This window comes from Tachypleus tridentatus, chromosome 13 (assembly GCF_004210375.1).
Source record: "Tachypleus tridentatus isolate NWPU-2018 chromosome 13, ASM421037v1, whole genome shotgun sequence".
In the NCBI taxonomy this organism is placed as follows: domain Eukaryota; kingdom Metazoa; phylum Arthropoda; class Merostomata; order Xiphosura; family Limulidae; genus Tachypleus; species Tachypleus tridentatus.
In genome coordinates this window covers 59,726,587-59,753,148 of record NC_134837.1, presented here as the reverse complement: position 1 = coordinate 59,753,148, position 26,562 = coordinate 59,726,587, and the positions used below count along the sequence as shown (strand labels likewise).

Below are 26,562 nucleotides of genomic sequence, written 5' to 3'. Positions count from 1 at the left end.
CACAAGCAGGTGAGGTTTGTGATTATTTTAAATATTTCCTTTTGAAGTTAAAGACTTAAAACTTATACAAGGTTAAAGTTCAATTCATTATCAGTATTCTAATGCCAAGTTTACTGATACACAGTGATGGTAGTTTGATTGAATTTTAATTGCATCAGCACACACAGGGTTACAGAAAGAATTTTTTGGTTATTTCATATTGTTTATTTATCATTTAGTTCTTACAAAGGATCTTTCTTCTCATGTGTCATTATTATGAGGTAAGTGGTTGCATTATACAAGTTTAATTGTAGTTCACTGTTAACTGGGTCAAAGACATGTCATGGTGTTTCTTTACTCACATTCAAAAATTTATTCAACTACAATTTTATGAACTAATTCAGTAAATTTGACACCAAATTGAAAATTATAATTTACATTTAGTATTATAAATTAGTTAATTTCTTAATTTAAGTAAATATTTAAAATAAACCAAAATATCAATTTTAGTGTGTCACTTCATATGTTTGTAACATCCAAATACAAAGTAAATAGCTTCTTATAAATAATGAACTTGTATTATCTGTATTGACAAGCTAGAATATGAAATCAGAACCTCCCATCTTTTCTATTTGCTGAGATATTGCTATGTTTACTAACTCAGAGTGGTCATTCAAACTCTTTCCATTTTTGGAAATACTTGATTACTTACATATAAACCAATCAAAAGCTCAGAATGACCCTGTAGTGGCTTTCTCAGCCTTTTTCAAATATACTGATATGGAACTTTTTTTTTTATGCAGGATTCTAACTGATAGTTAAAATGTTAGTGAACTGAAAATTTCATATTTTTTAGAACCAAACATAGCTGTTACTAAGCTTGATAAATTAGCAGAATTTTGTGGTTCTCATATAATGATTTGATTTTGGTTATTTCAAAATATATGCATGAAACCTAAAAAAACATTGTTTCACACTCTCCACATGCAAAATTTGATAAGGCTTAGCAACCTACAGTAACCAGAAAACAAGTACAAATTTCATAACTAGAAGACATAATTGTTTGCTATACTTTTCAATTTACCATTCTATGTTTTAAAAAAACAAGTTTAAGAACTTATTTGTAAATAACAACAATGTATATACATAATGTGTAACTGAAATGTGACTGTTTTACAAAATGTTAGTCCACTAAAAAATAGCCAAAATAGATCATTTTGTGAAGGCATTTTATATTCTTGGATACAGTAATATGAGTACGTGCTGCATTATTGCAATTTCTGTAATGAAAATAACCTTTATTTCAGAGAATAGTTTGTGACAACTTGTTGTGTTACCATTTTGATTATGTAAAGCATATGTTACATCTCAATAACTAATAATGTGGACTCTCCTTTCTGAATTATCCTGAAACATTGCATTTATCTTCTTCGATTACATAATCACACATGAGAAGACTTTTGATAATTCTTATGATGAGTTACAGACCCATATAATATTGACTCTCAAGAACTGGCTAAACTCAAAAAACATGCAGGAAACAAGAGGATTTCTTGGAGAATACATTTACTATTGCTGTTTTATAAAATAAGTATCTTACATAGCTTGTACTCTTTATAAATCCCTTAAATATCAAACATGTTTTGATGGACTACTGACTGTGAACAAGATTCAGACACACTCCCAAACAAATTACACATTACTTGTCCTGTATTAGCATACTTAACTCTTGAAGAACCACTCATTTGGTAAACAGATGCTAATGATTTTACAGTAAGAGGAGAGTTATCACAAATACAACATGAAAAACAAAAATGGGGAACATAGTAAAGCAATGAATATGACAGAGAAGAAACATTGTATCACTTGAAAAAAAGAACCATTAAATATTGTTCGAGCCATAAGTTATTTCCATTATCTATATGGAAGAAAGTTTACATTCTGGATAGATCACTCAACAAAATTACTGGTAAATGTATGCAATCCAGTATACCAGACAGCAAGCAGAGAGACTTGTCAATAGAAAGAATTAAACAAACTCAAAAACTTAAGCTTAACCAATGAAAACCAACAATGTCAGAATCACTGGAAACTGTCCTCCCCATCTTTATGAACTGTTTCGGACCCACAAACCAAGTATCTCCCTGATGCACTTCAATGCCATACACTCAACTTACTTCTTTAGTTCCTATCTTGTCACTACACTACTAAAAGGTAATACTGAATATTATGACACAAATAAGAATATTCCACAAAACAACCAAAGACCTACAAATCAGATCCCAGGATTTCATCAGTTCTGATGTAACAGAGCTGTCAATAACATTACAACTGCAGAAACCCTCCATATCACTAAACAACAGCTGATGAATAATACTTCTCTTACATATAGAACTGACATGAAGATACAAGATATCACAGAACAACAATGCTTTTATTAAATTCTACCTTAATGCAACAGTGATTAAAAATATTTTTTTTAATAAACAGATGATATTACCATGAGATAATAACACACTCTAATTTTAAGACATTTTATAAAAACATCTGAAGAAAGATTCCTCTCCTATACAGACAAGAAACACAAATTTTACAAACACCATGTTGATGATACATTGGTTATCAGACCTCATAATTATGTAATTTTGTGATCTTACAATACCTTAATCCCACAGAAAACAGAACCCATTTCATCATGGAAATAAATAGTAACAGCCTGTTATTTTTTGATGCCTTTCATTACAGGCATCATTTTCAGTGCATCTCATAAAGTTTAAATGAGTTACTTTTATAACATCCAATTAAAGTACCTTATTATCATGGTATACAAATAAACTTGCCACCAAAAAGCATCTAATAATCCAAATATCAATGTTATTCAAGTTTTTAGTTTTAACCTTATAATACATTATTGTAAAGAAAAATCATAAATTTCCACTAGTATGAAAATTGTCACATTTGCACTACAGACATCTCTCCTCTTCTCTAATTTATTTACCATCCCTCTAAAAAGTACAAAAGTTATTGTAAGTTACTCATTATAATGTTGCCATCATCCAGACAAAGCATAATTTTTATAATATTTAATATTATTTGGTTACAGAGCCATAAACTAAACAAATCAGCCCCCTTTCACCACACCCACCTGTCACATCCTCTCTTACACAAATTGTCAATGTTTCTCACTGACATTTAATACTAGATTTTTCATAACCAACAGAAAACCAAGGTTTTAAGATATTACATGATGTTGGGTTTTGTGCAAAGAATTGTCTATTTCACTATCAGGTAAAGCTTTAATCTCACAGAGAAATCATCAATGAGCTTAGCTAAATTTTTAATGGCTCTTGTCACATAGCAAGAAAGCCAAAAATCTGTGATAGTACTTATGGGGCATAGTATGTTTTTAACATGTTATTATTGTGTTCTTTAATGCATTATTTAATTAATTAAAAAACTATTTAGTGCAACAGTACCATTAATATAACAAAAAGGGCTAAGTTTTATCAACAATCAACAGCGTGAAGAAAATAACCACATAAGCTTAGCTTAAGTAAATTAAATAAGAAAAAAATTTCATTACGTTATGCTTGCAAGTAGTCTATGCATTATGTAATTCAACAGGATAACACAAGCTGCATACTCTCAAGTGATTTACAACTTCTATGGATGGAATATCAGTTAAACATGGTTTAAAGGACAATAAAACTAGAAACTTAAGTATAAACAGATATTTAACGTTGGAAGTTTTAAGTTATTTAGGATAAACAAATGTAGCTTCATGTTGCAACTTGAAGTCATTTTAGAAAGTGAAAAAGAGTAATTTAGACCTATTTAGATATTTTGGGGGGAGTTACACAGTAAGTCAAATTAACCAACCTTATATAGAGTTAGAATAAATTGTAGATTTATTTAGGTGGTTTTAGATATTATGTAAGTGAGATTTGAAATTTTTCAGATGAAGAAAAGTATTTTTACTCTTAGCATGAAGATCACTTTGTACTTAGAGTAGTCAACACTTTGATTCCATATATTCATGAAGACTTTTGTGAAAATAATTCATTAAAAGTATATTTTTGTCTACATACAACTTTTAATCAATTATTGCTGAAAGCATGCAGAATTTGTGAAGATGCACAAAATATAACAGAAGTTATAGTACAAAAACATGAGGTCACAAACTCAGCTGAGCCAATAGCAATAAAGTTATCCAACTCCTTCTGATAGATACTTGCATTCCTTGGTTTATCACCACCTTATATTAAACACAGTATTAAACAATGCTTAAGAACAGAAATTGAGATACCTGCAATGAAAAACTCAATTAAAACTGAATACCAACACATCATACATTACTTCACACAGAATGGCACATACACCATCTGAGAAAACTAGAATAATTATAAAGTTATTGTATATCAACACAATAAAACCATCAATAAACAAAGTTTCAGGCCTGGTAATCAGCAGTTTGTGGCTTCTACTGGTTGAATCTTAATTAATTCCACCAACCACATTACAAGAATCACCAGCCAATCAAATTTCACCTTATTCAATACTTCTTAATACTATATAATCCCCTAAAATCACTGGTGAAAGAAGAATAAAATAAAAGACTGAAGTCTTCAAAAATGCTGTCCCTTCTACCTGAGCTACTTTTATAGATCAATTCTTCAACATTTTCTCTAAAAATATCACTATATCCTTGAATAAGAAAATCATCAAAAAGACTTGGTATATGGAAAAGTTAGTATACTGTTTTATTTGTATATCAGGATTGATTAAAGAGCTTTACAATGCAGGAAAAGGTAAGTGTTGTAAGTTGTACTTTTATTAAATTATTTTTGGTAATTGTTTGTTAGAAATTTTGTCACTACGTAATGACAATGACATTACAATCAAAAAGTAAAAAAAGTATGATATGAACACAAAATCAGTGTAGCATTGAGCTAATGACTAAGTGAGTTATATATAGCCCATTAGACACATTAAAGTTATTGTGCCTATAATTCAGTTAGTTATATAATAAGAGTTAGTGCATCTGTGATTTAAATTCTGCAATTAGCTTTATATAAGTAAATTAGGCATATGTACCATTAGAGTCGAAACGTCTATTTAAAGCTTATTTCTGAAACCAGGCCTTCTAGGTAAACATTTCTTGTACTACAAGTCCTGATAAAGCTTTAATGATGAAATATTGACTAAAATAAAAACATTTTTTACTTTTACCTGCAGAGTATGCTTTCCATAAATTAATTTACAATATGTCTAAACCCCTTCTTGTAAAAATTCTGAAAACAATAAAATGTTACTTCACTTAAGGTTTAATTTGTAGATTAATGTACAGGTGCAACAAAACTAACATATTCAGACTCAAAATTATATAACTACAAAACACACTATATAAAATACATCAGTCTAAATTTTATATTCTCCTCCTCCATCATCCAAAAAACATTCTTCCCAAGCTTTCTGGATATGTACTTATATGTGTGTGTTTTTCCATGTAAGTACATATCACATTACAAAATAGATTTAATCAAGAAATTAATAGTAAAGTAATATATCAAGTCTCATATATGCCTCATGATTAATTAGTAAATTAGATTTGATTTGTATTAATATATATTTGCAGGGATCGAAATTTTCTATTTAAAGCCAGACATGTCGATAAAAAAATCAAGTTTCACTGACAATTTCCCATCTACCACTGGACATCGTGAGAGGTGGTTATATTCCTAACATATCGGACACAAATACATTGTCCCCTCAAAAATAAGTGAAGCAAAAGCTGTATGCACAGCCCAAAGATTTTGCTTAAAAGTTTATTCTATAATGAGTGGAAAATAACTTGCAAAATTTAAGATTTACTTTACGACAAAAAAAGCGTAAGTTTTAAAAAACAATCGTGAACTCTCACAAAATACGCTTTTTATGTTGCCTTATCCGTGCCATCCCAAATTGCCACATGACAACCAAACATTCACGACGATCTGATCATGGCGTCCTGATAGTAAAAAAAAAAGCGGAAAGTCTCATGATCTATTTCAGTTTGACTTCACAAGCAAGACTAATGAATCAAGAAGACAATACTATGGAACCCAGAGTGAAAAAACCCAAGCTTGTTGATCCAAGCCCAAGTGTTAAAGCAAAAACTGTTACTGTTAGTACTGGAACTAAGCCTACTCGTCATTTCCAGGATGAATGGAATAGAGGCCAACCATGGCTGGAGTATAATAACACTACCGGACTGATGTTTTGCTCAATTTGTCAGGAATATGACCAAAGTAGTGGAAGGCAGAAAAACACCTTGATAACAGGATCTTCCAACCTGAGAGCAAGTGCTGTTAAGGAGCATGAAAACAGTTGCACCCACAGTCTAAGTTTTTAATCTAAGACAGCAAAAGAAACACCTGATTTAACTCCCATGATGAAAGAATTGAGCAAACTTAACCAGACTGAGAAAGATCATTTGCTTGTGCTGTTCAGGACTGCCATTTATATGGCTTTGAATGCCAAACCATTCAGCAATTTTCAAGAGCTTCTGTAGCTGCAGGAGCACAACTTTGGTATGAGACTTAACAGAACATTATGCCAATGACAAACAAGCAGTTATCTTTATGCAGTATATTGCAGAAACAATTAGAATTAAGATCAGATCTCATCTGCACACCTCATTATTTTTTGGCATTATGACTGACAGCTCAACAGATTGACAGCCTGTGAAAGATACTTGGACAGTGACTGTTACCCAGTAACCCACTTCCTGTGTCTGCAGTCAGTTGAGAAGGCTAATTCTGAACACTTGCTACAGGCACTTAGTTCAGGTAAAGGTTTCTTAATTACATAGGATGAGAATTTTCTGGATTTATCCTGAATTTCTAATTAAGGAAAATTAAAATGGACAATATTTCATGTACATTTGTGTTTTAATTCAGGTTTACATAGTCATTCCATTACTAATATACATCAGTGAAAACTCAAGCATTTTTCAATTGATTTAAACCAAGAAGAACCATGTATTTACCACTGACAGAATTGGAGCTTAACCTAGCACAACTAGAGTAATAGAACGGACAATAAAATTTTCCAAAGTACAAATTTACTTTTTTAACAGAAAGTAACTAATATTGGGTACTAATGTTTTGTACTTGCAACAAATATATGGCAAATTTCCCGACTGGCTTGAATCAATTGTATGCCTGACAGCTGATGGGGTGCTGTCAATTTTGGCACAAATAAAGGACTTGTCAACAGATTGAAGGTGCAAAAACCTTATTTGATAGGGATCCACTGTGTTAGTCACAGATTAGAACTTGCAATTAAGAAGACCATCAAGGACATCCCTTACCTTGATAGTATCCAAACCTTTTCAGAAAACCTATGGAAGTTTTATGACAATTTGCCACAGAACTGGGCTGGCTTCAAAGAAACTGGTAAAGCCAACAAAAAAAACAGGAACCCAGTGGGTGGCCTACAATGAGCGTGCTCTGGAGTCAGTTTCTTATAACTGGCCAGCTTTAGCAGAACATTTGTATCAAGTAAAGTTGCATGACAAAAAGCTGCAGGATTATACAGTACTTTGACAAGCCTTAAATTCATCCTGTACATGGACATACTCTTGGCAGTTCTGCCTGTTTTGACATCTCTTAGTCTCAAAATGCAAGACAATTCTGCTACTGTGAACATTGTTTCTGACAAACTCACTGTTTGCAAAGAGAAGCTGGGCAATCTGAATCTGTTGAGAGATCCCAGAAAATTGTTAAAGAGCTCACAATATGTGAACAAACTGGCAAGTGGTTACTTAGAGGAAAGGTGATTGCTATTAGTGGTCATACAAGGGCCAGGGGCTCAAAAAGTGCCACAAAAGAGACAGTTGCTCAATCCATGGCTGAAGAAACTGCCATCTTCAAAGGTAAAATTGTCACATATCTGAATGAGAGATTTGAAGAATTTAATAAGGATGTTATTGGTGCCTTTCAAATTTTTGAACCAAGCAACTGGCCTAAAAGCAAGGAAGCATTGTCATCTTATGGCCATAATGAACTCCAGACACTATTGGACCACTTTGGTATGCCTTATGCAGGTGATTTCTGTGTCATCTGCTGAACCAGAATGCAGATGGCAGTTATTAAGGATGACTGGCAGTCCAAACTAATAAATGATTCTCTTAATGACCTGATAGCAATAAAATTAGCTAAGAATAAGACCTGTGATCTTGCAAGCACAGAATTACTGTGCAAGTCTGTAGAATCCTGGTGAAAGGACAGTAAAAAAACCAGACGATTTGTGAGTCTACATGGAACTCACACACGTAGAGACAATAGAGATAGTCTACATCAGCTGTCTTAGTGCTGGATGACTAAATCTACCAGTTTGATTAATGTGTCATTTTTAATGGATACAAGGCTTGTTGCCACTTGCTTTGAAATAATGTTTCAGTGCCATAAATAAAATGATTCTGTATTATATTATAATTGTTTCTACTTGATTTCGGTAATGTCAGGTGACAATTTTGAGGTGTCCTGCTAAAATTTCAAATGTCTGGCAACTTTCACTGTCCAGCAAGGCGTGTCCTGCTGAAAATTTAGAATATTTCTACCCCTGTATTTGTACTAAATTATTTAATACATTTTAGGCATTTTTCTAGCAGTAATATTAAACTATAAGCCAAGTTACACATGAATAAAAGGATACAATAAGCACCCCCTCCTTCCACAGCTCCATTGGTAGAAATTGCACAAATTGACAAGACAGTTGAAACCAGGATCACATAAGCAAGAGTCATCTGTGCCAAACACTCCAAAATGCCAGCATAACCCACTACATAACCTATAAGGAAGAGAAAAATATACTACCACTAGTAGACTGATTCTCTCAACTATTATACTTGAAAAACAAAATTAGTATAGCTGAGTCATTAGCAATTTAATATGCAGCTAATTAACAAGCTCATTAGTTGATTAAATTTAAGTAGTCAATCAGTATATTTCCTCTATTCAAATAAAAAAAAAAGGGTATGAGCTAGCTTTGTAACTTTTCAACTGTTGCACTTGGTTTCTTATGAAAGACCCCTTCTGAAGATTGCTTTATTAGGATTTTGTACAAACAATTTTTTTTCTTCTAAAAACAAATTCTATCATAAAAGTTTACAAAAATTACAAGGGGCTCTCCTAATTGGCAAATGACTCCCTAATGTCAACCAAATTACAGCATGAAGTAGCCATTATTTTTTATTTTGAAATTATGCAGTAATCTCACTCTTATTTTCTGCTTATCAGATGTATTGACAATTAAATAATGAAATCATGTTTTATTATCACACTGATGAGAGCAGTAATGTATTTAAAATATATCATAATAGTATTTAGAAACAATTACATAACCCATTAACCAGTTTACTTTATTACATTGTTTGAATAACATTCATATAAAAATATTAAAGAATTGAGTCATAAGAATATTTTGCAGTAGCCCACCACACCTGCTAAACAGTAAACTAAACTTATTTGATTTGATGAAAATTTATTTTATTGGTGAACAAAATAAGCAAAAGGAAATCCTCAACAGCTGCAGCACTTGAAACTATTTAAGGCAGGATCAGAGCAAGTTAATCTACAAGACCTTTGTTTCCCTTTATAATTTACTATATTTTTTGTGCACCAGCAATACAAAGCATTGGCTGGGGTATAACTGATTTGATTTTATTATTCATCAGGATCTCTACCAGCCTATCCTGAAACTGAAATTCTTTTAGGCATGATTAGAATAAGTTAAAATAGGAGGGTCACATACATCAAAAGAGTCTGACATCCCAAATTGAAAACTATAATTAAATCTCATATCAATCAAGATATGATAAGCTGTAAGATAAGAGTTTGTACTTGAGAAAAAAATACTCAGAGCCATTCTACAAGCCACTTATATGGAGCTAAAAACCATGTTTACAAACACAAACTCAATGAAACTATAGCATATCTATCAACAAAGTAAACAGCAAATTTGAACAGAGAACCAAAATTAATAAAATACCTTTATTAAATCTTAAGTAATCTCCAGACTATAAATTTTTCTGTAGCTTTCAAAAACATATAATTTAACATTTTCCTAAACTGAAAATGTATTTACAATAAAACTTACCTCTGCTGACACTATAGCTGTTCTTTGATATTGATTTTGCCTTGGACTCGCATGCTGCAGTCTTTTATACCCCACCTAACTGCAATTGGCAATATCTAATTCACAAATTTCTCCACCCCCATCAATGCACCCTCTATCCTGATACTGTGTAAAAGCACCTCACCAAAATACTGTAATCACTTTCTCAAGACTTACACTGGTTCTTACTGGAAAGTCAAGATTGGAGTGTTAGTGGAAGCAAGTATCACTAAATTACATTTTCAGTTTAGGAAATTGTTAAATTCAAAAATATACTTACTATCTATTCACACTATAGCAAAATGCCACACTAAGAAGGTGGGAGACTGGTGCAGGCATGATCCATATCAAAAGCATCTACATAGAACAGGGGTGTACTAAGATAAGAATGATACATAAGTGGGATAACCACACTACATTCAGAACAGGCACAATCTTCACTTAAAACCTAGTTCTTGTATAAAGGGGGGAACGATACATGTATAATTATCATTACAGACCAGCCACAACCAGACAGCCAAGGTTCAACAACTCGTGGTTGGAATTAAGGTCTAGGCCCCTATATCTCCCACTGGTGGCTAGGGCTACAGAACTGCAATGTTATAAACAAATATACTTTTGACTGGATCCAAACCTGTAGTGACAGAGTAATGCATTCCAAAGCACCAGAATCAAAGAAAAAGTAGGCAATGCCAAAGTGCACAAACTTTCTCCTCCACCTGAAGAATGTTGAAAGGCAAAACTCCAGAGTTGGAAAGATGGGATCATATATGCTTTACTCAACCAAAAGAACAGAACTCATCCAGTCTGGAATTATGAAAACTTATCCTCCCTCTAAACCAAGTGAACAAAATTATGGAATTGTAAAGAGAATGTGAAACACTGTACTCAACCACGGACACAGGATGGGACTACTTCAAATTCAAAATTATGAAAAGATATTGAGCCTCTTTCCATGAACAATATATGAAATTAATATTGATTAAAGAGAAGGGCCATGCACACTCCAACTGAATAGTTTAGTGTCAAATCTGAACTTTACTATAAATAGGCTCCTGCCACTCCTACTGACTTCTGGTGAAAGCATCCAGGGACTCCAAGTAAGAGGGCCTCCAACTTCATCTTCTCCTCCAAGAGCAGAGGAACATACTATAACACTAGAGGAAAAGTCTTTGTCCATCACCCCAGTACTGGAAAATGGGTGTAGTGAGGACTCCATAGCTCCACTATTAGAATCTGCCAAGTAATTTGTATTGGCAAGTCCTGAGAAAGTGTTCTGGTAACAGTGCAATAAGTGAACCAAATTCCCTAAATTTTTAAAGCAAACTGACCCTAATGTTGAAGAATAGCTATAACATTAACAAATGATAAATGTTTTGGAAACATACATTTATTATTACTTGTTCAATTCAGTTATATGTAAACTTTCTTTATAGCTATTTTCAAAATTGTGATTCATTAGTAAGTGATCAAATCACTTGACATGGAATCATAACAAGGTTTCAACCAAGGCCTGCATAAAAACTAAGAAAAATACTAGAATACCAAAAAATAGATAATATATTCAAGTTGTGAGAGGCTCTTAGGGATAGCAAAACTATTCTTCAGCATGGACAGAAGCATTCTAAAAATAAATCGATAAGTTAACTGTTTTGTTTATCAACAAAACTCTGTACCTCTATGAAGACACAAAAATATTAACTTATTTTTATTACTCTTCAGAAAATAACAAAAATATCAATTCTAAAATTATTCTGAGTTAAAGTTGTTGAAATACAGTTAGAAGTAGTACATAAAACTAAACCTAAAATTTGTGCCTGAAAGAATGAAGTATCAAAAAATATGAAAATCCACAGGAAACCCCATTTTCAGTCTTTAAGCACAATATTTTAGAATTAATTTGCTTTGTACATAAAATGTATGATACATTTCACATTTAAAATCAATGAAAGATTTATCATCTTTTTAGTCATGTGTTGTGACAATAGTGTACTTTTTCACATAATGTTTAAGACCTTTTAATTCTCCACTAAGTAACATGGATATGTAAAGGTTATGTATTATAAATTATCTTGGACAAATCTCCAATTTATTATGTTATGTGCATTATGTATTAAGATTTATAATAGCTGGAAATTTTGATTTTAATTTAGAAGTTAATTAAATATTAAACTGTGTCAAATTTATTATATTTGCCAACAAGATTGATACACAATTTTCTTTCTTAACACAAATATATTTTAATATATAAACAACAATACAATTTATAATAATGCTTATTACAAACAATTATTACAAATAACTATTATAAGAATCTTTTATTGACATTCATGAAGAGCAAATTAATTCTTTGGAATTAATTGCACCTGTACAATTCTCTTGATGACTAACTAGCTTGAAGCATCCATAAATTTTTCACCAATGACAACACCTAATGTCCTCATAAAAATAATAATGTCCAAAGTAATTCACCGACAATAAATGATTTGCAATGTTCAAAATCTAAAATGTTCTTGGTCAAATTCCAGTTTTCCCAATCAATAAAAGTAAATCACAATTATGGCTTCCAAGACTTATAGTATACTCACTGTAACTAACCAATTCTAATATTTGTCTCTTGGTGAAACTGTTTTATATACCAATAAGGCAAGATTCTTAAACTTTCAATGTTCGAAAATACACTAGCATTTTCATAAAATAAATATTGTTGATCCTTACTCTCAAGAATCTTCTACAAATTTAGAGAACAGGTGGGACTTTCACAATACACATCCAACAATATATTTCACATGCATAAAACTGACATAAATGTAGGTATTAAACATATACCAGTAAATCCATTACATGACTAACACTGTAGTTTTGCCCTAAATTTATTATTCAGTATCATACAATGAAACAATTGTTTTGTAACATTGCAGATTTATTTTCTTTAGAATACTAAATGGTGAACTAAAAAATACTCAAAACTGTGTAAATGTTATTTAAAACCACCTTTATATGAAGTCTTAGTTTATATCTTCAGTTTGCTGAATAAAGCTGAGCTGATAAACTTTGATTAAGCAAAAGTTTAGTATAAGTAAAGGGTACAGCAAATCAAGGAATATCTATAGGCACCTATATCATAGGCTGTATTTTAAATTTTATTTTATTTTACAGTACTGTTTTAAATGTTTTATAAGTGTTTAATTATTATTCAAGTGTTGAACATTATGAATTTTGCTTAAAATATTAAGAAATGACTACTCAGAGATTTTCATTGTTTACTTTCTATTTTTGTCATATGGTACTACTGTCAAATAGTGAGATTTATGTGTAATATAACCTTGCATTTGAAAAATAGTTCATAGTGCCTCTTGAATTAAAGCAAGCTAAAGTCAAACCAATCAAATTATGGCATTGTAGTTTTCAGCAGCTCAAATAAGTAGTATTTTTAGATATATTTTAACATGCAGATCAAAAAATAAAATGTTGGCTGCACTCTACAGAGTTTAGTAACATGTGCAGTATGAAAACAATGTCAAACTATATCAAAATGAAGCATCCTGCTGGATCTAAAGCAGGTGGCCCAGACAAAATTATTCAAGTATATGCTAGCAGTGCTAGTGTACCATTTCTGTAATAATATGAATAATGATCCTTGTAATCAAAATACACCATTACTGTGTGTTGTAGATGGAATTATCTTCAATGCTGCTTCATTATTTTTGTATATTTACAAAACTTACAGAAATATACAACTTAAACATACATACACACTTCTCCTCTATTTATAATAACTTCACTTTCAATTTTCCTTACACTCTCCATGTTTCCTGTCTTTTTTTAATTGCTCTATAAACTACATTTCCTTTTGGAGAAGTTTGAAAACTGAAAATTAATCAAATTCTGAAAAATGCTATCAATTAAACCCCTCTATATACCTTTCAAATTAAAACAAAAAAACATTAATGAATCTATCGAATGAAAATGTAAAATTAAAAACAAAATTAAAATCAAAAAGTTGAGGACTAAAACTGACACTCAAAAGTTAAAATGAAAAATCAAAAATGTTTGAGGAAACTGAATGTAAAATTTGTAATTTATTCAATGAAACAACAGAGAATAGGGATATTTGAGGCACTAAAAGAATATATTAGAGTGATTAACATAAAATGGAAGAAAGCAGAAATGATGAAAAGCAGAAACCTGACCTTGTACACTTTTGCTTGAGCTTTATATTGTATGTAGCTACTATATATATAGTCATTAAAAATAGCTCATTTCATGTTACAGTTTTGAAATTGTCATGCAGTTCTCATCACCTATTAGATCTAATTATCTCTTATATTGTTGGCTACTTGATCCATGATAGAATTTAGTTGTTTTTTTTAGCTAAGTATGTTATTGTTAGAGAGACAGTTAAACTGTATTTAGGTACTACTTTTACATCTTAAGTAATAATGATAATGCATAACTGAAAGATCTAAACAATTTGTAAATACAAAGTATACTTGAAAAAAGTTATCAGTGCTTATGATCTTGCATGAGGGGAAGATAATTTTGTAAATGGTTTGTGTATCTCTGCTGAGAATACTTCAATTATGCCCCGAGGGTATTGCTGAAATTTGCTAAGATGAGTAATAAAAAGGTAAAAGACAGAAAAGGGAAAGGAAATAATAATTTACTTATTTACTGAAAGAAATAACCTGAAATTATGAATATAACAAAAAAATTAAAAAGATTAAAAGGTATATACTATACATTTTTCTATTTCTTACTTTTGTACATTTCACTGTACTCTGTGTTAATGGTAATATATACTGTTTCTGTTACAGAAGAAAAAAAATTTAAAATAAAATAAACAGTACTTTAAAAGTACTTCTGATATTTAAGTTCTAGACATTATGCAAATGAAGTATAAAACCCCAAAAGTATTTTTATACTCAAAATGAAAATTACCTTTCCCTAAACCTATTAGGAATTTGAGTGCAAATAACTAAAGCAGACTAATATCATTTTTAGTAGAAACAATTAAAACAATGTTATTTTTCATGTACAAGATATTATTATAAATTTTGATATTATTTGCATATGAAAATATTTTTCGATTACAAAAGAAAACAGAGTATCAATCTTATTGGCAAATATAATAAATTTAATACATAAACTGTTAATTAACTTTCAAATTTAATTTACAATTTGACTCAGGTTTAGGCTACATGACATTGTTACAGGTAACATAATAAATTGAAGGCTCATTTGATGTTTTATGGCACAAAGCAGCTTGGCTATCTGCACAAAACATCAGGCAAAAGGCTAAAATTAAAGTATATTTAGTAAAATTCATAAAAGAAAATTAAGGTAAAACAAAACAAAACAAAGTGCCAGAGCAGATGGATTTAGCTGTTGTATTGACGAGTTCTTTCCCACAAATACCAACATGGCCTGGTATCCAGAAAAACTGGATAGAAGTAGATGTTAAAAAGAAATGGGCCAGTCAGTTTTGAATATTGACGAGAACAGGATGTGAACTAACGTGAAGCAATTCCAGGACCAGTAGAGAATTATATGAGTCAGTATAAATAGTGCAGTTTGAGTAATGCTTAACTTCTATGTAATCCAGGGCAAGAAAAATACTGTACAGTTCAGCAGTAAACACAGAAGCTGTAGAGGGGATTCTGCATGCAACCACTAAACCACAACAAACCATGGCAAAGCCCACACAGTCACCTGATTTCGAACTATCTATATAAATAGGAATGGAAGGATAGTTCAAAAGATGTTCAGCAAACAACAGACAGTATTCTCGATCGAAGTCTCTGCTTTTCTAAGATGACTTAAAGATAAGTCACATTTCAGGACTGTAATAAGCCATGGTGGGATGGGTTGACCAGTGGATACAGCAATGTTATCAAACAACAGACCCAATTCATCCAATTGCACCTGAATATGATGGCAAAAAGAAGCAATGACAGATCGTCTGTTCTGAAAAAGTATGGCCCACCGAGGAAGGAAAACACAACCCCAGATGGGATGCTTTGGTAAGGAATGAAGTTTTGAAGCAAAAGTAAAGAGAGTTGCAAGCGGCAAAGATATAAAGAAGGTTCATAAGACTATGTATAAGCTCTAAACTAGGGAAGTGAGAAAAGCCCCAGTGCAGAGCCAAAGTCCTTGATGATGAATGGGGTCCAACATCTTCAAGGCCAAGGTCTTGGCAGAGCCATAAACCAGTGATCCATAGTCAAGCACAATATATCTTTAGCATAGAACACCGATCCACTCCCCGAGTGGTGGAAGAGAGGACACAGAGGATGTTCAGTCCTCTTGTATATATAACCCATAGCTGCTTGATGTGTGGTATAAAGGTCAGCTTATGGTCAAAGATAAGCCCCAAGAACTTTGTCTCAGGGACCACAGGCAGCACAACTTCACCAATACAGAGTTCAGAATCAGAGTGAATACCCCATCAGAGAGAGAGTTAAAGCCATTTGCTGTGGTCCACTTCAGTAAACACTTGAGAGTAGTCTGTAGCTGCCGCTCAATGTTTGACAACTGTCATGAGATGTAAAAGTCATCGACACAGAGCCCATTTACAACAGTAAGGGACAGTTGTTCAGTGATGGCATTAATCTTTATATTGAAAAGTGCGACACTCAAAACACAGCCCTGAAGGACTCCAAGTTCCTGTAGAAAAGAATTGGAAAGTGTCGAACCCACATGAACTTGGAATGACCTGTCCATTAAAAAATTTTTAATAAAAATGGGCAAATGGCCATGTAACCCATATATATGGAGATCTTGCAAAATGCCATACCTTCATGTTGTATCATAAACCTTCAAAGAATATTGATACAAGATGTTGTCATTGGAGAAAGGCTTCTCTGATTGACATTTCAAGTCAAATCCAGTGGTCCACAGTGGAACGCTGTGTTTGGAACCCACACTGGGTGGGTATGAGAAGGTTGTTTGTTTAGTTCCTTGAACCAAACAAGATGAGCATTAACCATCCTCTCTAAGGTCTTACAAAGACAGCTCAAAGCAATTGGGTGATACTTTGAAGGAATCTTTCCCAGGCTTAGAGAAAGGCAGGCCCACAGCCTGGCACTAGGCATCAGGACAAAACATTCTCCTGCCAGATCTGGTTAAAACAATCAGAAGAATATCAAGAGAAGCAGGATATAGATGGTACAGCATTTCATAATGTGCATCATCAGGTCCAACCAACATACTGCCAGACTGATGAAGGGCCCAGTTTGACTTCCACCAGTGTAAAGGTACAATTTTAGTCATAGAGACAATCAGCTCAAAACGAAAGAGGTGATCGCTCTGCCTGAGTCTTGATGGCTAAGAAGTTGGAGGAAGAAGCAGAAGTTCTAGATACCTGACAAAATCTTTCAGTATTGGCAATGATCCAGGTATCAGCTACTTCCTGGCCATCAGAAAGCAAGATTGAGAGGAGGACAGAATTATATTGCCCTCTGACCTTTTGAATCTTGTCCCATATGACTTTGGAACTGGTGGTAGAAGGTATGCTGATTGTGAATTTAATCCAAGATTCGTTCTGGCTTTGACATCTTACCCACAGAGGATGTGCACAAGCCTGCTAGAAAGCAATGTGGTGTGAGAGTATGGAATATCTACGAAAAGTATCCCAGGCCAGTTTTTGAGCCTTCATTGCCATGTGGCAGGCAGGATTCCACCACGGATGAGGATATGATGGAAAACGTGTCGAGGTTTTAAGAATACATTAAGCAGCTGCTTGTATAACACAGCTGGTTACTGCTGCCACACAGTCATCTATTGATGGCAGGATAAAGCTCTGCAAAAGCAGTGAAAGAGGGCCAGTTTGCTTGATCCAGCTTCTACTGGGGCACATGAGTTGGGTGGCACCAACCACAGCCAGTTTCTCTCAAAATTACAGGAAAATGGTCACTGCCTTGTGGATAATTGTCAACCCTCCATGAAAAGTGAGAGAATAGTGAATAGGTTGGTTGGTTGGTTGATTTAGTGTTTTATGGCACAAAGCAGCTAGGCTATCTGCGCCAAATGTCCGATAAAAAGGTAAAAGTAAGTTCAGTAAAATTCATAAAAGGAAATTATGGTGAAACAAAACAAAGTTAAAAGATAAATAAATAGCATAAAACCAATGTTTACATCTAGTCTACAACATCAAGAGAAAAACTACAGTGATTCAAGGTGTAAAGGACTTTCTGTAGCGTGACTGTAATAATCATAATGTGTAGTGAAGGGAAGCAAATTGAGAGATCAATAGCAGTAAAGGACTGGCTAGGTGCATGAAAATAAGTATAAGAAGCAGTATTAAAAAGAGAAAAGTTGTGATCAGAGTATACACTCTACAGAGCAACCCCTCCTATCAATATCAGCACTTCCCCAGAGGGGATGATGTCCATTAAAGTCCCCCAGGGTGAAAAAGGGAGATGGCAACTATTCAATGAGAGCATCAAGGTCTGACAGATCATAGGTCTCTCCAGGCAACAGGTAGAAAGAACAAACAGTGATGGTACAAGAAACACAGATAGTTACAGCCTCCAAAGGTGTGTCAAGTGGCAAATACAGGGTAGGCACATGCTGATCAGTGATCAGCCAACAGTGCCACCCCTCCATGCACTCGTCCATCACACAGCCTGTCATTTCTGTATAAAGAAAACTGCCGAAGGTGACTGTATCAGCAGATTTCAGAAATGTTTCCTGTAAGGAAAGACATACAGGATGGTACAAAGCAATCAATGTCTTGATGTCATCCAGATTACAATGTAAACCTCAACAGTTCCATTGTATTAAGGTGGCTATTTTTTTTATGTGTAGGCAAATTGGGTGGAGAACCCTTCTGTTTACAACCACATCTTTTTTCTTTATTATCTTTATTCAAGGGAGGTCTGTTCACATAAATGGATTCTGCCCTGGGTTGATTGGACATGTCTTTGCTGTTGGAAGAGGATTCCAGCAACTGAGGACATGAAAAAATGATCGTTTTGCATCTTGGGGTGGGAGAAGATGTACTCGAGGAAATGCCTGTACATGAAACCAAAGGAAGTGTATCTTGGGATTTGCTGGAATGTATAAAAGGGACAGAGATGGGTGTTGAAGTTGATTCATTGATTTTTTTAACCATAGAGGTCAAAACACTTCATTTGGATTGAGAGCGATTCTTTTTTGGAGGCAGAGCAATATCCGTCTGCACTCCCACTGTAGTAGTGGAACAAAGTGCAGTAGCATATGCCGAGAGATGAAGTAGTGGACAGCAACTTTTGAGCCTCAGGGTAAGTAATGTTATGAATCATTTTCAAATGCTGGACCTCTTTTCCTTCCAACCATTTAGAGCAAGAACAAAAGTAAGACAGGTGAGAGCCATTGCAATTGATGCAATGAGGGTCTGTTTCACATTCATATGCATCGTGGTCCTTGCCACCACAACAAGCACACATCAAGGAACCCAGACATGGCGTCTTGGTGACCAAACCGCTGTCCCTCTAGCCCCTTCTGAATGAAAAGAGAGACATTTGCCCTAAAGGTTTGTCTGAAAGAAAATGTAGTATAAGAAAATGAGTTACAACAGGTGCATGTCAAAGATTGCTGCTCAGAATCTTCAAGATGTGGTCTTTTACTTGTGGATTGTTTTTTCAATATTTTATTTAAGTTTTTATTTGGAGGATCCATAATAAAAAAGGAATATTTCACTGCCCACTGACCCCACCCACCATGGAGCCCTATGGGGACACACTGCAATGGCAAACAAGGACACTGCAGCAACACCAGTGTTTTGTGAGCACTATACCCAAACACCAGCATCAGATACAATACCCACAACACCTGCTGAGAACATTAAACACTGGTACTTGGTTGACCCTAGCCCAAGTGGACCAGCTGTTTGACCCAGGGGGCCACCCATCTACAGGAATTCAAGGCCAAAGTGGTGTGTCAGGGTTGGACCCTTCAACCATCAGGATCCTCTCCTCCCCTTTGCGAGTCACCAAGCACATCAAACATGTGGATGGATGTTTAAATTCCAGATGAGGTAAACTGAAAAAACAGAACCTTCCCTGGGAAGTACCCTCACCACTTACAGGAATCCACACTGAGGGGGGCTCATCTATGATAAATTATAATATGTAATGATAATCTTCAACAAAATATTACCAATTCTGTGAAGATACCTTAAAAACATCTGTTACATTATGTATTGTTACACAAATGATAACTTCGTATATGGTCCCCACAAATTACAGATGGCCATACTGAAAGAGCAAACTGAATAATCATAATTTCTATTAACTGATAAGTTTCCAAGAGATTAACTAATGTAACTGCTTCTTATAGATAATTAATTTATTAATTGATAAAATTGTCCATCTATTTTGATTATAGTACATACACTGAATAAAGTATTAAAAGAAGTGGTTCTCAACTTTCGAAAGAGATCAAGAGCTTAGCAGTTGGACAAACTTGTAATGTTGGGATCTTACTTCATCCTGAATAACATCTGGATATCCATTTAATGAAGAATGGTTGTGAATAAGTTGTTTTTGGTTATGCTTGCTTGTCAATTGGGAAGATTTGTAAAACACACACACTACTAACTTGTATCATTCACTATAGAAAAAATTAACTTTATCTTTAAACAAACTCAGTATTTGAATGAAAGCTTGCAGCTATGTGCAAAGTTTTAAGAACAGTATGAAACAAAGTGAGAATTAGGAGAATTAAGATAAGTTTTTAATCTGTGTTGAACTATAAGCATTATGGTTATCTTTGGGACTCTGTTTGTAGAGCTTAACAAACACAGTGTAGTAGCTGTCCAAATTGCAGAAGTCACATAAATTAATTTAGTAATATGGTCTATATGCATACATGTTTGACTGAGTAATGTGTCTATGTAGATGAGTGGGAATGTATTCTAGACATGAGATACGCTTACAAACTTAACAAAAAAGTTTATATGTAAGTAATAATTTAAATTTATCTGTACCAATTTTGGGTCATTACATGATTATACTAACAACACCAGTTCCTGCTAACCTGCTTAATTTATAGCTCTGGAGTTGGTTGATACTGTAACTTTCAGGATGAAAATTACCCATTTGGGACTTTAATCCTGTCACAGATAACACAGGTAGTTAAGATGGTAATGTACTGGATAACCAAATCATAGTAGGACTTCATTGTAATCAAGATCATTATAGGTTTATTTGAAAACTGATAATAAATATTTATTACCAATTTCAATAGTAACAAAGTACTAAATGCTTTATAAATGTAATAAATTTCCACTTTGTTAAGATTGAGATACTAAGATTCAGACTAAATATAATAGTAAATGAAAATCATGTTAAAATTGTTCCACATCATTTTTAATATGAACATGTTAAAGTTGTAGCTTATAATTTAAAATTTATAATAAACCATATGCTTTCTCACCAGTCTGAATTCCTCTGGCCAAAATCTTTAACTTATCATGTATCATGATAGTGGTTTATAATAATGATCATAAGAAGCTGCATAAAATCTTAATGAAACAATTGGGCAAAAAGCACCTTAAAAGGTAAAGATTAAGTTAAAAAACTCTTTAAAACCTTGACTGCTGAAGCTGTACAAGGTAAAATGTAAAAAAGCACACATTAGACTTTCAAAGAAAAGAAAATCCAATCAAAAATGGCTCATAAGTAATTATTTTTATTACAATTCTCTTGCTAACCTGTAGTGAAAACTGGCTTGGTATATTGCACTCAAACTTTCTGTATAATACTAAATCAGGTACAGCAAAGATCATATGGGTTCTTATAAGACAATTTATTGCTTCCCTATTTTACACAAGCTAAAATCCATCATAACTGTAGTATAAATGACGTTATCAATACTCCTTGGAGTTAGCTTTCTTATAAATTATCTCATGTTCCTTTAAAAGCTTATGTACAGAGTGAAACAAAATTACCAGCCAATAATAGAGAAGCATTAGATGACTAACTTGTAGATACTCAAAGCTTTGTATACACTTTACAATTGTTATCTTTAAACAGTCAACCCCTATATTACATATGAAGTGGAGTAACAAAAAATAAATAAATAAATACATATAATATTAAATTTTATTACTTCAAAAGACAAAGGTTTATTTACAGTGTTATTTTGGATTACGTTTTGTTTGAAAAGGACTTCTACTCACAAAACTTTATATATGGAAGTAAGTGAGGGGTGTGTTTAGTCAAAGCACAGATTTGCCCATTGCTATGTATTATATACAGAGAATTTAGTCATATAGACATTACAAAACCTCACTACATTCTCAAACAAATCTACATGGTAATCTCCAGCTGCAGCTTAACATTTTACATCAAATTAATGTGGTCAAATAATGAATAGCTATAGTTAATCAGCATGCACCATATCCATTAGCTATGTTTATTATCATTACAATGTTTTGCTATCACCACATGAAGTAACCCTTTGCCCATAGATAAACATACATCAAGCCATCAAACATGATAAATAAAAAACTGAGAAGTTACATGCTTACAAAGGAAGATCATTAAAAAGGAAATAAGGCTAGAGATACTGTAGACATTACTTATCAAATTACAAATCTCTGTTTATGACTCCACCAAATATAATTCTAAGTAACAGTATGAAGTTAGCAGTTTTGTAGTTTAAGTAAATAACAGGCAGAGTATATAGTCTTGTTTGCTTACTTTTTTTTTACAATCCCCATCTGCAGGTTTTCAATTCCAAATTTATTTATCTTGTGTACTATATGCATTAGCATGCCAATTACTTTTAAAATCTGTTTTAAAACCCTTACATCTTCAAAAATCACTCACATGGAACCCCATCATGTTTTCACTAACAGATTTAACTCCTTCCTGATTTTGAATGTTAATGAATAGTGCATCAGAAGATGAAAACCTTGAACCTTCTTTAGACTGGATCTTTATTGTGAAACCACCACTTCAGTATCATGATATTTCCTATAAGAACATGCTGGATAAGAACACAACCACAAAATGTTGTGGGATGGTCAAGGCATTTCTCCAGAAGGATATGTTGGGCTCTCTCTATGCAAGTGATATTGTCTGTTTCTACAATAAAGGAATCTTCCAATGTCATTTTCTTCCATTATCTCACACTGCTTGTCTGCTATGCATTTGTCCAAGTATCTATGACTAGAGATGGAAATCAGTGCTTTTTGTCAAATGATTAAACAACAGCCCCATTAATCAAATACATTCAACAAACTGATTAGTACAGTTATCTTAATCCATGGTCAGAAAGCAAAAGAAACAACTGAAAAGAGGCTCTGGCAGCCAGTAGCCTTCCTTCTAGTAAAAATTTGAAATGGAAAGAAAAAGCCAGTAAGTACTGCCATACGTTTCTTTCCTTTAATCAGCAGTTCAAAACTGAAGACAGTGGCAGACAGCTCTAGCAGCTTTGTCAATAACAAAGCAGTGTTCCATAGCACTATCAGATCAACATAAAATATGCATAATGTTTTTGAAGTATTGTCATTTATTAATGTACATGTATAGAATAAGTACTATAATCAATATACAACATAATGAATTGGTGTGTCTATAATGAATTTTTCGACAGATACTTGTACCATACTTGAAATTAAAGCAAACCACAACTATGAGTGAAAAGATACATTGAACTATCAAAAGAATGTGATTATGAAAGTCCCAACAGCAGTACACTAACAGTAAATTTCATGATTGATAATAAATACTGATAGTAACTATAACTATAGATGTTTTCAGCATTTACAAACTTATTTATTTTCCTAATTTTGTTTGTTTTATTTAAGCTATTTCTAGATAAATTTACTTTGTTTTAGACTGGTTTTGCATCTCTACTCACTTACACACCTAAAAGAATACATATCACATCTGACATTGGAGTATTTCTCCCACATTAGACAGAAACCAAACTGGAGAATTAACAATTATAATAAATTTCACACTTACAAGCTATTTCCTCAGGAAAATTGACAGTATTTTAATAAATGTTAAATGTATGTTGTATACAAAAAAAAATTGTTTTTTTAACAAAGTATTTGTGTTAAATGTGAATTTCAGGAACAGAATAATGTATTTATTTCAAAATTTTCATAATTTGTTTATGCAATCTCTAGAACCTCCTAAATTAACATGAAGATCTTTTTTCAGTAACATTTTATATCTTATCTGTAGATTTATTTACACAGACAACAAATACTTGAGCCTACTGTATTTTGATTAAGGTCTAACAGATAAGGCTATTACTTATCTTGCAGACTTATGGACCCAATAAACTCAATAAAATTTTAAATGATTCTGGAAATAGCACTGAAACTGAAGTTATGTCAGTGATTAACACAAATGATTTCACATAAAACGTATAACCTCAGTTTAAAGGTATATTGAAAAAACACAGAAACTCAAAACTAAATATTTATGCAAAAGTTCTATTAAACTGCATTATGATCTATTTCCTAACATATCAAATATGTGTTCAAGCAACTTTATGCTTTTGTGTCACAAGCAATGATTGTGAGAGAACCCTTTCTGTACAAAACAGATTCAAGACAAAATTAAGATGCACTACAATGGATGAAAATATAGTGTTTAATGAGAATTATATGGTTAGACATAGAAATTTTATCACATGATACCAGTCTGGAAATTAAAATATGGTACAGTGCTAAAAGCAGAAGAAAACAGCCAAGTTTTTCACAGCCATACAGAGAGATAATTCAGAAAATTAAAAATATCTAAATTGTGAATATGTGTTTTTCTAGTACTTTCTTGAGGCCAAATTCACGATAATACTAACTCATTCAAATTTTTATAAATTGTTCAACTGCCATATAAACCAGAAAACATACTGGGTTGCTGACTAAATTTAGCAGATACTGATAAAATTTGATTAGTATCACAGTGGTCACAGAAAACTTATCCAGTTCACTGACAGATGGGGCAAACAAGTTTTGTAGCAACAGGAATCAAACCTGAACTAAAGCCAAACTAGCTTAAAGTAAAAAACTAATTATAAAGTTAAAATCAAGTAGAAATTAAATAACTCATCATATTGCTTTGTGTTTAACCAGAAATAAACATTATAACAATATTTGTATGACTTGGAAATGTGAAATCATCAAAAACAGTAAATATCAGAAATAATTTCAGTTAGTTGATTATTTTCATGACAATTGTTGGAATACTAGAGATTAATAATTACAAACTAATTTTGATTAATTATTTTTATGATAATCAATTTAATCATAATTTTGATTAATGGATTAGCAAACTTTAGCCATAACTCTATAAATGTACACTCAAATTAAGAATATTTCTATGACAGCAAAAAATAAAAACAACAGCATAAACTAACCTATCATTATACTTAGTTTTCAACTCACATTTAAAACAATACTAAATTTGTTATTCTATCTGAAACTAATATAACCACATACTGAATACATAATATTCAACCTGACTGAAGATGACATAAGAATATTGAAACTTTGTTTTGTACTTTATTTTAATTAAAGTGCTAATACACATCTGAACCATCTTGAGAATACAAATAAAAAATATTTAGTACTAAAGATTGCAACATCACAACAAAGATGAACTTCACAGTTCATATTTGTTTTATATTATTTCAACTTTAACTCTATGGCTATTAACCATAATTATCCATAGCTTACTCACCTACTCGAAGAAAGAGCACTGCACTGAACATTGACAAACAGACAGGTGTGAAAACTCCTGAAAATGTTTTCAACCGTCGGGTACTGCCATTAGGAGTATTAATACCATTCATTTCAGAAAATGAATGAGGTCCTCCAGTAGCTCCACTGAGACTACGAAAGAGGCGAGAATGCCTGAGCAAAGGTGTTCGATCATTAGCTGCAGTTGCATTAGATCCACTTGAAGTGACTGAACTTACTGAAGATGATTTGCGGGGCATCTCCAAGTTCTGACTATTTGCAGCTGTAGCTCGCACTGAATCTTTCATTTGCAAAACTCCTGATGAAATTTCATCATTCTTTTTCAGCAATACTATTGATGACAAATCACTTTTCAGTGGCATCAAGAAGTGCTAAATGAAAAACATGTAAACATAATTTAAAGCTTCAAAAGATAATTTAACACTAAAAATTCTGCAATACTTTGAACATCTAACATTTTTCAACAATTTTTAAAGCTCTCCTCTAGACCTGAAAACATGTTACCAATCTTTTTTCATGCATGAGCTTTGTAATAAAATTGTAGCAATTTCTGCAACACTCCACACAAAACTGCAGATCCTTTATGCTGTTTTCTGTTAATGACTTTTCCTAAAGCCATATATTAAATATCCTTACAGTTTCAAGGTTAGAATCACAAAATAAAACATACATAAAATATATAATCACTTTTACCTTAAACTGTCAATGGCCATCTATTT

General features: G+C 32.7%; 1 protein-coding gene across 1 annotated transcript in view; it reads right to left on the bottom strand.

Annotated features, from left to right (window-relative positions):
* Positions 1 to 26,214, bottom strand: part of LOC143236145 (solute carrier family 12 member 9-like) — a gene marked incomplete at its 3' end in the record, with an annotated part of 45,792 nt that extends 19,578 nt beyond the window's left edge. The window contains exons 1-2 of the mRNA XM_076474433.1: positions 25,824 to 26,214; positions 8,677 to 8,811 (exon numbers count right to left, since the gene is read on the bottom strand). Of these exons, the coding sequence (XP_076330548.1) occupies positions 8,677 to 8,811; positions 25,824 to 26,205 (517 nt within the window). The remainder of the gene's footprint in view (positions 1 to 8,676; positions 8,812 to 25,823) is intronic.
* Positions 26,215 to 26,562: the final 348 nt, after the last annotated feature.